Source organism: Wyeomyia smithii, chromosome 2, assembly GCF_029784165.1.
Source record: "Wyeomyia smithii strain HCP4-BCI-WySm-NY-G18 chromosome 2, ASM2978416v1, whole genome shotgun sequence".
NCBI lineage: Eukaryota > Metazoa > Arthropoda > Insecta > Diptera > Culicidae > Wyeomyia > Wyeomyia smithii.
Window position 1 is genome coordinate 62936497 of NC_073695.1, and position 12142 is coordinate 62948638.

A 12142-nucleotide genomic window follows, 5' to 3' on the forward strand; every position below is an offset into this window, starting at 1 on the left:
GCTTGCACACCATCGTTTTTTGATTATCGTCCGTGAAACAAGGAGGCTGCTCCATGTAAATCTCTTCATCGAGATCGCCTTGTAGAAAGGCCGTCACTGCATCCATCTGGTCAATCACAAGGTCGTGTTTGATTGCCAGGGCGAAAAGGTACCGCAGCGAACTATACCGAACGACGGGAGCGTACGTCTCATCGTAGTCTACCCCCTTTCGCTGGGAGTAACCTTTGATGACTAAACGTGCCTTGTGCCGTTGAACATTGCCTTCAGCGTCTCGCTTCGTCTTGTAGACCCATTTGCACTTGATTGCCTTTCTTCCTTTCGGTAGTGAAGTGATAGTCCAAGTTTTGTTGTCCACCAAGGCGTCAAATTCTTCCTGCATAGCACACTTCCAGGCATCACTATCGTCGCAGGCTAGCGCTTCCTGATGTGAGACTGGATCGTTGCCGAATTCGCCATTCATGCCCGATATCACTGCCACGAAACCATCGTTGATGCCTTCATCATCGGAAAAACCAGCGAAGTCGCTCGAGTCCGAGCTCGAGTCTTTATCAGGGGTTGACTGTGGAAGTTAGATACCAGGGAGGCCAGTGCTATCAACATGAATTTTATTGTACTTGCCTGCAAGAACGTGCTCCCGTTCGCTGCGCTTCGACACCTTTGACCTAGGTGGTTGTGAAAATTGTCGCGAAGGGAGCACAAGATCAGTCAAGGTACTTGAACTGGTTTCGCTATCGTCTTCTAAATCACCTTCATCATATTCGTTTTCTGATTCCGATTCGCAGGGTGTTGCAGTCGAAAGTGTCGGCTCAAGCACGGTTTCAACCGGATCTTCGATGTCCAGTCTAACATATGATGGCTTGACACGCCGCGCTTCAGGGCACGCTGCTTCGGATGGAACGCCTTCGTTCAGGAAAACGACTTCACGGCTCTTGATTGTAGTCTTCTTTTTTAGATCATACAGACGATAGCCTTTGGTTTCTTTATCGAATCCCATCAGTATACACTCGTGAGATTTGGGGTCCCACTTACGCCGCTTTTGCTTTGGGACCTGGACCATGGCTTTAGTCCCAAAAACTCGAACATGTGAAAGATTGGGCTTTCTTCCACTCCATGCTTCCTCGGGGGTCAGGTCGTGACCACACGTAGGCGATCGGTTCATCAAATAAACGGCTGTGGACACAGCCTCTGCCCAAAATCCTTTCGATAGGCCGCTTTCGAACAAGAGACACCTCGCTTTTTCTACGATTGTTCGATTAGCGCGCTCTGCCAAACCGTTTTGCTCGGGTGTGTAATCGTTGGTCTTCTCGTGTCGGATACCTTCCTTCTGTAAGTAATTTTTGAAACCTTTGTTTAGGTATTCCTTACCGTTGTCAGTCCGAATCACTTTGAGCTTCTTTCCGCTTTGGCGCTCCGCCATGGCGTGGAAGTTTTTGAATACTGCTAACACTTCCGCTTCTGATTTGGTTTTTAGGAAGTACACGAAGATGCGTCTGGTCTTATCATCGATAAATGTGATGTAAAAACGGTTACCACCGATCGAGTTCATTTCCATCGGTCCACTAATATCTGAATGAACCAGCTGTAGTACCTCGGACACACGAAATCCACCTTTTGGGAACGGCAGCTTCGATTGCCTACCCATCGGACAAACACGACAGTCCGTAGCATTAGTTTCATCATTCAGTGAAATTCCAGTCACCAAGCCACCAACAAGTTTCTTTAAATTTCTGATACCAAGATGGCCCATCCGTTTGTGCCAGAGATCAAGACTTCCAGCAACGGTGCACGACAAAACCTGTTTGCTATCCACCGCTCGGTCTAGCTTGAATTGATTGTTGGAGTGGCTCCCTATAGCCACCAGCTCGTCGTTGAGATTGAAAACCTTGCAGCCATTGTTGTTGAACATCACGGAATATCCCTTCTGCACAATTTTGCTAATTGACAGAAGATTCGCAGTCAACCCAGGAATAAGCTGCACGTCACTCACCACAACGCCGTCCTGAAGATTCCTGCACAATGGCTTAAGATTTGCCATTCCGCAGGCAACGATATCCATCGTGCCACCATTAGCCGCGACAACTTTGCCGTGCGCTTGTTCGAGATTTGTTAGGAGCTCTCTATTGCTTGTCATGTGTGCATACGCCGCAGAATCGAAAACCCAATCGTTCTTGTCCTCCTTACAAATCGTAGAAAGCACCGTGTGAAATGTTTCACCTTTCCTTCCGTCCTTGCAGTCCCTGGCGATGTGACCGAATCGAGCACATTTTCTGCACTTCGGGCCCTTGGAAGAAGTTGGTTGTTTCACTTGCTTTGAAAATTTTTCATTTCGTTTGTTGGTTGCGAAGGCCTGACTGTTTTTCTTGCTGCTAAGCAATGGTTGCTCCTGGAGAAGTTTGGTTTTCACGAAGTCACCCGTTATGGCGACCCCGGATTTTTCCAAGGCCATGATCATGGGACGGTATACATCTGGAAGGCCAGCCAACAGAATCATACCAACCCAGAGATCCGACAATTTGAACCCGATGCCATTCAGCTGATGCGCTGTCGAAATCACCTGATTTACATATTCGTCCATCGAGTCGCAAAAATCCAAATTCGTCTTGATGAGCTTATGGAGTAATCCGATCTGCCGGGAGAGTCCTTTGTCCTCGAACGCCGTTTCCAATTTGTCCCACGCCGTACGCGCTGACTCCGCGTCTTCGATATGGACATAGATTGTAGGGTCGAGGAGCAAGATTAGCTTCAATCGGGCTTGTAAATCCTTTCGCTCATCTACCGCTTCAATGGTTCCGTTTTCTTTTATCTTCGGCTTGATGGCATCCCAGAGGCCTTCCAGCTGAAGAAAAGTTTTCGCAGCAAACTTCCATGACGACCAGTTTTCACGTCCTCTCAAACGTTCAATGGCTGGAATGCTGGATGATCCGGAAACTCCGTTGGAACTTGAAGTGCTATTTGAACTCGTAGTCATTTTCTAGCATTGACTAAGCCCCATTGTAGGGTTAGTTAAGACGTCTGTCTTTGGTAGTGGTTAGAATATGAATAACTGTATTTCTGACATGTAATAATAATTGCTAAAACTCAAGGCTTGCTTCAGCTTCAACATTTACTATACAAACCACATTCTTATTTTGTGTTGGGTTAACTCGCTTCCAAAAAATTGGAACATTTACCTTTGTATTTCATTCAAGTAAATCACACACACTTGTGTGTGTGTCCCCAAAAATTGGTTTAAGTCAGATCAACATCGTGTAATATAATGTGTGTGGCTTCAATAGCATTGTATTGTGTATATCGGTCTCAAATCAGCAAATTTAAACAATGTTGTTCTCTATTAAAATAAACCATGCACACCTGTGCGTGGCCCCAAAGGCATTGTTAATGTTTCTTGGTCTAAACCGGTATCAAATATAACCCAACAAACAATTTTGTTGGATAACGGCTTGTTAAGCTGTAGTTCAGCCGAAATCCATAGAATAATAGCCTATTAAGCTGTAAATCAACAAATTTGTTTGCTGGGAAATAAGCTAATTGTGCTTCTCTAGTCAACCGGCTGAATATAGAATAAACCGAAAATAGCTAAATAAAGACGGGTAGGAGTTATATGTATGATCGCATCACTTATCAAAGTGAATCCTGATCTAACGACCTCTCCCCTACTAACAAAAGCTCCTTCCTGTGACCTTTGTGGAGATGCAGAGGTAAACACGGTCTCCAAATAGCAAAGGTCACACTAACATTCCTTTCCTCTTCCCACCTGATTGCAAGGATGTGGCCGGCGTCGTTATTGATCCTTCAAAGCATTGAGTCACCTAAACTTGTACAATGAAAATGTTCGGTCACTCCCAACCCCATTCAGTTGATTCACTGTGCAATTTTACTGATTCGGATCAATCACGGAGTGCAACCATTGATATGTGCAGTCAGTCAAGCCAAAAAAAAAAAAGCTGTCGTGTCCGTCGGATCAATTCCGTGTTCTGGAAACAAGCTGTTAATTAGTCAAAATACTATTATAATTATTCCATACTTACGCTCTAGAATAGATATGACTTCATCCGGAAGAAATATTTGTCTGCGTTTGAAGCGTGTTTATTTGGTTCGCCATCCTCGTTTTGTTTTGACATTTATAGCGTGAAAAACAACAGAAATGCAAAGGATTAAAACAGTGGTGCTAATTCAAGGGATAGGCATTGCAACTTGGAGGTGATTTCTTTTGTATGAGTTTCAACTAAGGATCACTTCACTGCAAAATTTGCACCACTTGAAAATCAATACGCATTCACTTCAATTCGTAGTGCTTTGTTACAAATTGAGTTAAATGCAGAATCCTTTTGAATAAACGTGTCCATTTTTTACCGTGTATTCATCCGATTCAAGCGAACGACATTTCAAATTTAAACGTATGTCATGTAGTGAAAATTCAACAGCAAATCACTTTATATCAATGTGTAGGTTTGTTTCATCTAATTCAATGGATCGACATTTCAAATTGAAATGTTAGGCAAGTAGTGAAAATTCAACAGCAAATCACTTTATATAAACGTGTAGATTTTCTACGGTGTACTAATTACTGGATTGTTACATGCGAGCCATTGGCATCCCTATACCGAGTAACAATTAATGACAATGAACTCATGTCCTGGGCTCAAACTCATTTGTGCCCGTTGTCAGCTGTCAGATAAAGGTGTTTGAAAAGTGGCGATGATATGCTATTTCGTTTACACATATGTTGAGATGTTCGCCCTTGAAACAAGGCGCGATGCCATTGGACTGGTCACATGCGATGCAGTACGGAAATAGGGACCAAAAACCAGGGGGCTCTTGTGGCTGTCAAACTCGGTACATTTTCCATCTACCACTCATTGATTCTGGTACCCACTTTTTGGTTGGTTTGCCCTAAAACAAGTGAAATAGAGTAAACGTCCCATTTTGTCGGTAGACTTATTCTCGAGTAAATGTCGTTTCAGATGCGAAAAAACAAGAGCCCAGCATTTGTTTTCAGTACAATGGGCACTTTCAATGAATAAGATAAGTTTTGTAAGCATTTGAAATGATTACCGCCGTGATGAATTTATGATTGGTAGGCAAAATGTTTACGTTTATAGGCCCCTGCCAAAAACCAGTCCGCGATTTTGTTCACATACTGAACCCCGTGACCACTCATAATCGGTTTACAACCTTCTATTAGTTTTGGTCTAACCGTCAGCTTCTGCATCTCCTACATGCTTTGTAGATTACTTAATGGACCATTGTTCAACATCAGTTAACGGCTTGCTGATTACCAAGTTGAAATTTCATATCTCATTCCATGTCACTCTCTTGCTCAGTAAGGGTTTTTTGTGCAAGTATTTAGTTGTTCATAATTAGCGATTCTTCCGTTAAAATTGTTACTGCAATAAAAGTGAAGTTTATTGCAATCCATTCAACAGCGCATCAAAAAATAAATAAATAAATGAATAAAACATCAGAACAAGGGGGTCTACTACGAAAGGCTGAAACTCAAAAGGCTGAACACGATAGGCTGAAATCCGGAAGGCTGAAATCACGAAAGGCTGAAAGCAACATAGGGCTAAAAAACACGAAAGGCTGAATCACGAAAAAGGTGAAAAATCATAAGGCTGAAATTCACAAAGTTTATTTCTAAAAGAACACTAGCGGCCTACGGCCGATTGTCCGAGATGTATGCTGTCCTTACTCGCTATCGCTCGTTCGGACTAAACTAGGGGATCATCCCTACGAGTCAGTAGACCTAGGAAAACGAACCTATGCAGAGGTGATTTCTGCGGGGGAGCTGACCCCCCCCCCCCCCGCAGTGGCCAGCGCTTTCGACGGCGGGGCGCCGGCACACACTTGCGGCCTTCGGCCGTCTCGCCCTGAATCATCTAGGAAACGTGTACAAGAGTCAATATAGATTCAAATGTTGCCGAAAATTCATTTTCCATTGCACAAACCAATTAGTACTCAAACATTGAACTCTGTCACCTTATAAAGATTTGCCATCCATGTGTCCGAATTTTTCAACGATTATGATTCAAGTAACAAAAGTTTCAGCCTTTCGTTCATTCAGCCTTTTGTGGTTTCAGCCTTTTGTGCATTCAGCCTTTCGTTATGATACATACTTTTCAGCCTTTCGGGTTTCAGCCTTTTGAGTTTCAGCCTTTCGTTACTAACCCGAACAAGGATAAGATGAGTAACTTCCAACCCATTTTCGACAAACAGTAGAATGAGTGTATAGTGCATGTCTTCTGTTCTGATCTGTCATTCGTGCACACATAAATATTACGTGAATCGTGGTGTGAAGCCGTCTGTTTTGCCTCAAAAATATCAGGAAATGCTTATTTCCAGCTTTTATCCGAGTGGGTTAATTGCTCGTAATGTTTTACTACCAGGGTAAATAGAAAATAGTTCAATTCAAAAGGTATCACATAATTGTTTTGGACCGTTGCAGCCTCAATCAGCTCCGAGGAAAGAACTATCTAAACCGGCCTCGACTAAGAAATCCTGTTTGGTTCGTCAGAAAAGAAAGAACCGTGAGTAATGATGAATATTATATCTTATTTATATTGCTAAGCCTTTGACTTCCAGGTGCACGACGAACATCTGACACCCGAGAACACCGCATTTATTAAAGAAGTTTTACACGACAAATTTGGTCCTCCAGCACTGGTAAAGGGTGTGTTAACGTTTGATCAAGCTAGTAAGTCCCTTATTCAAACAGAAGAGCTTCCGGCAACGACATGGACTCCTGGTCTTAAACGAACAGGTGTCATTGCAAAGAAAATAGGACAATATCCTCTATGGAAGAAAGATGGAACGAAAATTCGTACCACCTTGCTACAGGTTAGTACCTAATTCTACGTATACTTCAACCGTCAGAAATAACGCTTCGCCTATGTTGCAGATCATAGATAATCACGTGGTTAAATATATACCTCCAGAAGAGCTTAATCCAGCTCAAGAGCCGCGTCAGAAACGAAACTGGCGAAAACCATACGGATGTTTACTCGTGGGAGCAGAAAGTAAGGATCCCTCTGTGTTCACCAAGGAATACTGTGGATTGTTTAAGGATTCCGGTGTAATGCCCAAACAGCACTTGTGCAGATTTTTCGTGTCACCAGAGGCTCGGCTGCTGCCCGGAACGCCGCTCAATGTGTCGCATTTTAGAGTGGGCGATTACGTCGACGTTCGTGGAAAAACGTAAAAGACAATTTCGGTTATGTATATGATTACCACAATAAAAATTCATTTTAGGGTGGATCATGGTTTTCAAGGTGTAGTAAAACGACACGGTTTCAAAGGAATGCCCGCGTCCCATGGTGTAACGAAAACTCATCGTAGACCAGGCAACATCGGAGCCGGTGGAGAAAAGGCGCGTGTTTGGCCTGGTACTAAATTGCCTGGCCATATGGGAAATCGGTGGCGTACTCTAAGAGGTCTCAGAATATGGCGAATCAATACCAAGTATAATGTTATGTGGGTGCAAAGTAGCAACATAGCCGGCAGTACGAATGGTTTGATTTATATCTACGACACTATATTGCCTTTGAGGAAGTGTAAAGAGGCGCCTGCTTTTCCCACTCACTTCGAGTCCGAGAATGACGTGTATGGGGACGACGATATATGGCATGAAGAAATACATAATTTTAAAGAAGGTTCTATAACATTTAAGGAAGAATAAAATTTCAAACTGTCGGTAGAAGAACCAGAGTCATATTCGATGTATCTTCTTTAGAGAAATAGGGTCGTGCCCTGCTTTGTTATACGCTACGATTATTACCCACTTTACTGGACTTTATTGGCGAAATCTATATTTAAGGTTTCTACTTAGCTCGAGTCCTAGTTCGCTTTCGAGGTCATTATAATACATGGTTATTTCTAGAATAATGCCGTTGATCTGTTTTTCATGTTTCATCTGATATTATTTCAACAGATTTATCAAATATTTCATGACTCGTGCCTTAAAATAGTTTACAAAGATTTCTTTGAAAAATTCGTGCTTGATTCATATTTTGATTTAAGAAACATCTGACGCTGGTGTCTTAAGTTTATGCTAGATGTCGCTTTCATGTACATGGTTCATTTCTGATTCGTGTTTCTATCGTTTCTATCAGTGCGTGGTTTGATCTATAGCCTTTTCCATTCAAAGATTTTGACAGTTGTTCAAAGGATATATAAAAAACATCAACACTCAACAGAATAACACAAAACTCTAAAACGTTCACAGTTTGCCCAAATCCAACTAATTGGAAAAAATAAAAACAAGTTGTAGTAAACAAGGATGCATCCAATAAGCAAGTGATTTTTATCAAATTTAAATAAGTTCAACGTTATGAACCCATACTGGTGATAAAGGATGTACAATCTTTCCGCTTTTCCATCTGTATGCCGTATTTGTATCAAACCTACAAAAGACTGCAGTATTCAGAACTCTGTTTCCGATAACGCGCGGATTACCTATGAGACTGTGCTTAACGAGATAACTTTTGTTCCGCAGCAGGTAGGTGGAAATAATGGTTTATTATTTCGTTTGTTTTACAGATTATAATTTGTTTGCAGGAGTTTTCGAATGAAATTCCATCATTCCTATGCGATGAGTGCGCCGGTCGCCTTGACGAATTCGTCCAATTCAAACAGCAAAGTACGTTGGTTCTACATTTCTGCATCGCCCTGGTGGACGGCAAGAGGTGCAAAGACTTTAGTTCCATGCAGGAACTATTCAAACAAGGGGCACAGTTTTTGAAGCAGCGTTTATGTGCATTGAATAACGTTGTTGAGAGCGACTTTTGTCTGCAGCAATTGTTTGAGGATATCTTGTGCAAGTCAGAACCACCGGACGAAACGATTAAAACCGATCCAGTAGTAGGTCTAAAGATAGAGGAGATTAAAGTTGAAGAGCTTGAGACAGAAAGTGTTCCGTCACCTGCTATTGTGAATGACAGCTTTAATGAAAGCAGCGAACCCGAAACGGACACGGATTCTGATGAGCTGGTTTCGTCTAAAAGAAAACGAAAACGAAAAATTCATGAACCAAAAACAGCTGGGAAGATAATACATCGTGATGGAGCTCGATTTAAGCTATGTGGGTTAGCTGGTTGTAATGAAGAATATGAACTGGGCAATCGCGGGCTTTATTTGGCACATGAGAGGAAATTCCACCGATGGGCCTGTGACCTATGTGGACGAGTTTTGGCGTCAAGGACCTCCTTTCGCAACCACGTTTTGTTGCACGACGGCGAAAAAGCAAAATGCGAATTTTGCGATCGTACCTTCACTACTAAGGGTAGCATGATGACACATGTGCGTGAAATTCACAACACTTCAGGGGTAAATTTCACATGCTTTTACTGTGGAGAAGGATTCATGGAGTAGGTTATATAAATACAACGTATGGCGATTGATTGTATATGTATATTGTTTTTTTTTTTTTTTTTTTTTTGCAGGCAAAAGGATCATTTCGCTCATATGGCTGAACATCGCCAGTGCAAACACTGCGATAAGAGGTTCGCAGACACTGCCACCTGGATTGCACATACGCGACGGAAGCATCCAGATATGTTATTTTCTTGCGACCAATGTGATCGTACTTCATTGAGCCAAACGTTTTTGGATCGGCACAAACGCATGAAGCATTCAACGGACAGTAGCAAAGAACCACAACCTAAACGGTTTACTGTTATTGCCATCAATGGTGCAATGTTCCACCACTGCCCACAGTGCAATGCTCAGTTCACTACAGAACCATTTCTGCTACAGCACAATAAAGATGCTCACAACCGACAGGAGAGCGAAGGACAAAAACAGGAGCAAATCATCAAACGAAGATCACGCGAAGAGCGCGAGAAATTTGGTTATCGTTATAGCTGTGACACATGCGGCAAGTGGTACCGTTTTAAAAACTCCTTATGGTCCCACAAAAACAAAGAACATCGCTCGGTTGAGAAAAAAGCTATTTGCGACATTTGTGGTAATCATTTTAAACACCAATCCTACCTAACTGCCCATATTGCCAAAATGCATGCAACTGAGCTACCCTTCAAATGTGAGCTGTGTCCGAAAGCGTACTCCCACGCGCCATATCTCAAAGAGCACATGAAGTCGCATGATCCAGACAAAAGCTTCAACTGTCCCCACTGCGATTATCTCGCTAAACAGGCGCACGTTTTAGAGACGCACATCATTCGAAAGCATACGACCGAGCGGCCAATCCGATGTCCAGAGTGTGATAAAGGTTTCATACGCAGTGCCGATTTGCGGCGACATATGAGTGTGCACAGTGTCGAGACACCTTTTCGTTGTGGTGAGTGTGGAGAGGCTTTTCGACGCAAATGTGACCTCGGCTGGCATCGATCTAAGGTGCATTTGGGATTGGGCACCAAGCAGCGTAAATCGGCGACAAGTCAAAGTGCAGAGCGACTCGAAAGTTTGCCGGTTGAGGGTGAGCCCAACTTGTTGCAGTTGGCACTTTTGGAGCGCAAAGCTTAGTACGATCAGCTACAAAATTCAACGTCGTTGAGTAGTTTTTGCGTTTGTGGAAAACATAATTAATTTATTGAAACTTGTATCTTGAAGTTGTTTTCTAGGGATTCTTTTTGCCAATTTTACTTCGAAACAATTATTAATTTAAGCTTTATTGTAATTATGTTACGCTTCCGGTATGGTACCTTCTTTAAATGCTGAATTATTTTGACTACAACAATATTTTTACACTGGTGGTAATTGTGGACACCACAATATTAATATGGTTTTTGTTATACTAGTTGGTTTTTGTAATACTAGTTGGTTTTTGTTATACTAGTTTTACTTTTCTATATTACTTCAGTATTGCTTGGGTTCCTTGCGTATCAAATTTTAATAGATTTATTTTTAGGCAAATATTTTATAACAAATTTATTGTTAAAAGTACATTGAGTTTTTTGTCTACTGACTCGACAGAGGCAATCGTTTCATTCCAGTTACATCGTACAATACTCTCTCTAAAGCGATTCAAAGAATTAACTGAATCGTGTTCAACTCCGTTTGAGCAATGTTTAATTGAACGTAAATAAACGATTATGTATATGTATACTTCAACAAAAGATTCTTATTGAGAAAAGGGTATTTATACATGCAATATTAATTTGATTTTATTCTTCCCCTTTTGTATTGTTAGGAGAGACTAATTCTAGTTTATGAGTAACTAGGGGCCCACGACGTTTCGTGAGCACCAAACTACTCGGCAATTTGAATAGATCTTCTTTCTCAACTGCTCGAAAAATACATAATTTTGTCTTCAAAATTAATGAAATACAATTTTTATGATTCAGTCTCATAAAAATTATAGCATAAATAAATTGAAACAGATATGTAATGCGTTGACCTACACAAAAAAATGAGCCAATAAACTGAGTTCATAAAACTATACACATGCAATAAGAACATGATGAGAATTATGTTTTCAATGCACTTTCTATAACTGACACTCCATTATTCCTGATTTAGAATTCTTATGGAGAAGCGTGATAAAATCGAAATAGAAAGCGTGAGAAAACCGAGCGTAAATTTGGCGAGTAGAGATAAAAACGAATGTTGTGAAAATCGAAAAAGCACTGTACTTAGATACCTTTCAAAACATTTAGTTTTGGAACTCTTTCTGAAGTCACCAAATTTTCGGAAAATATCGTAATAAATTAATTATTTGCGACAAAATATCGTAATTATTCGCAACAAATATCGGGGTTATTTTGGTTGGTGTGATACAGACTGTTTACGATTGGTAGGTTGCCGAAGATAACTAGAAACTTCGATTCTCCTGTATGCCGATGCAGCGATCGTGGCGCGGTTCTATTGATGTCGTCTTCTGGTGGCCGGTTTCCCAGAGACCAAGAAGTAACCATATCGTGCGCGAATTTGTGCAGAAAAGATCGCACCATCAACCTCGATGGATCTAGATCAATTCCTTTCCACGAACACTAATTCCTTCCTTTGAAACTTGTGGATAATGCAGAGGTTAGTTTTAAATCGTATATCGTTCCGAAACCTGATTGAATTACGATTTGAGGCTTAGAATCGTTAGACAGTATGAAATAAATCGCTTTTAGTCGGATATTATCGTATATCGATGCGATGTCGAAAGACCATACTAACGGTTTAGAACAAGTGAGGAAAG

At 41.5% G+C, this 12142-nt stretch overlaps 2 protein-coding genes across 2 annotated transcripts; both read left to right on the forward strand.

Moving 5' to 3' along the window:
* Positions 1-6215: 6215 nt before the first annotated feature.
* Positions 6216-7704, forward strand: LOC129722658 (39S ribosomal protein L3, mitochondrial). The gene is made up of 5 exons (XM_055676277.1): positions 6216-6387; positions 6446-6527; positions 6583-6837; positions 6899-7194; positions 7249-7704. Exons 1-5 carry the CDS (start codon positions 6236-6238, stop codon positions 7673-7675), a joined length of 1212 nt encoding a protein of 403 aa, XP_055532252.1. The 5' UTR covers positions 6216-6235; the 3' UTR covers positions 7676-7704.
* Positions 7705-8143: 439 nt separating this feature from the next.
* LOC129724782 (zinc finger protein 845-like) lies at positions 8144-11412 on the forward strand. Its single transcript, XM_055679944.1, has 3 exons — positions 8144-8494; positions 8554-9362; positions 9438-11412. The coding sequence occupies exons 1-3, from the start codon at positions 8351-8353 to the stop codon at positions 10477-10479; spliced, it is 1995 nt and encodes a 664-aa protein (XP_055535919.1). The 5' UTR covers positions 8144-8350; the 3' UTR covers positions 10480-11412.
* The last annotated feature ends 730 nt before the right edge of the window (positions 11413-12142 follow it).

Excerpts from the sequence above, each read along its gene's own strand:
- LOC129724782 (XM_055679944.1), top strand. The coding sequence starts at position 8,351 with ATGTACAATCTTTCCGCTTTTCCATCTGTATGCCGTATTTGTATCAAA. Across the intron at positions 8,495-8,553 it reads TAACTTTTGTTCCGCAGCAG|GAGTTTTCGAATGAAATTCC; the intron begins GTAGGTGGAAAT and ends ATTTGTTTGCAG. Across the intron at positions 9,363-9,437 it reads TGTGGAGAAGGATTCATGGA|GCAAAAGGATCATTTCGCTC; the intron begins GTAGGTTATATA and ends TTTTTTTTGCAG.
- LOC129722658 (XM_055676277.1), top strand. The coding sequence starts at position 6,236 with ATGTCTTCTGTTCTGATCTGTCATTCGTGCACACATAAATATTACGTG. Across the intron at positions 6,388-6,445 it reads CGTAATGTTTTACTACCAGG|CCTCAATCAGCTCCGAGGAA; the intron begins GTAAATAGAAAA and ends GGACCGTTGCAG. Across the intron at positions 7,195-7,248 it reads GTCGACGTTCGTGGAAAAAC|GGTGGATCATGGTTTTCAAG; the intron begins GTAAAAGACAAT and ends AATTCATTTTAG.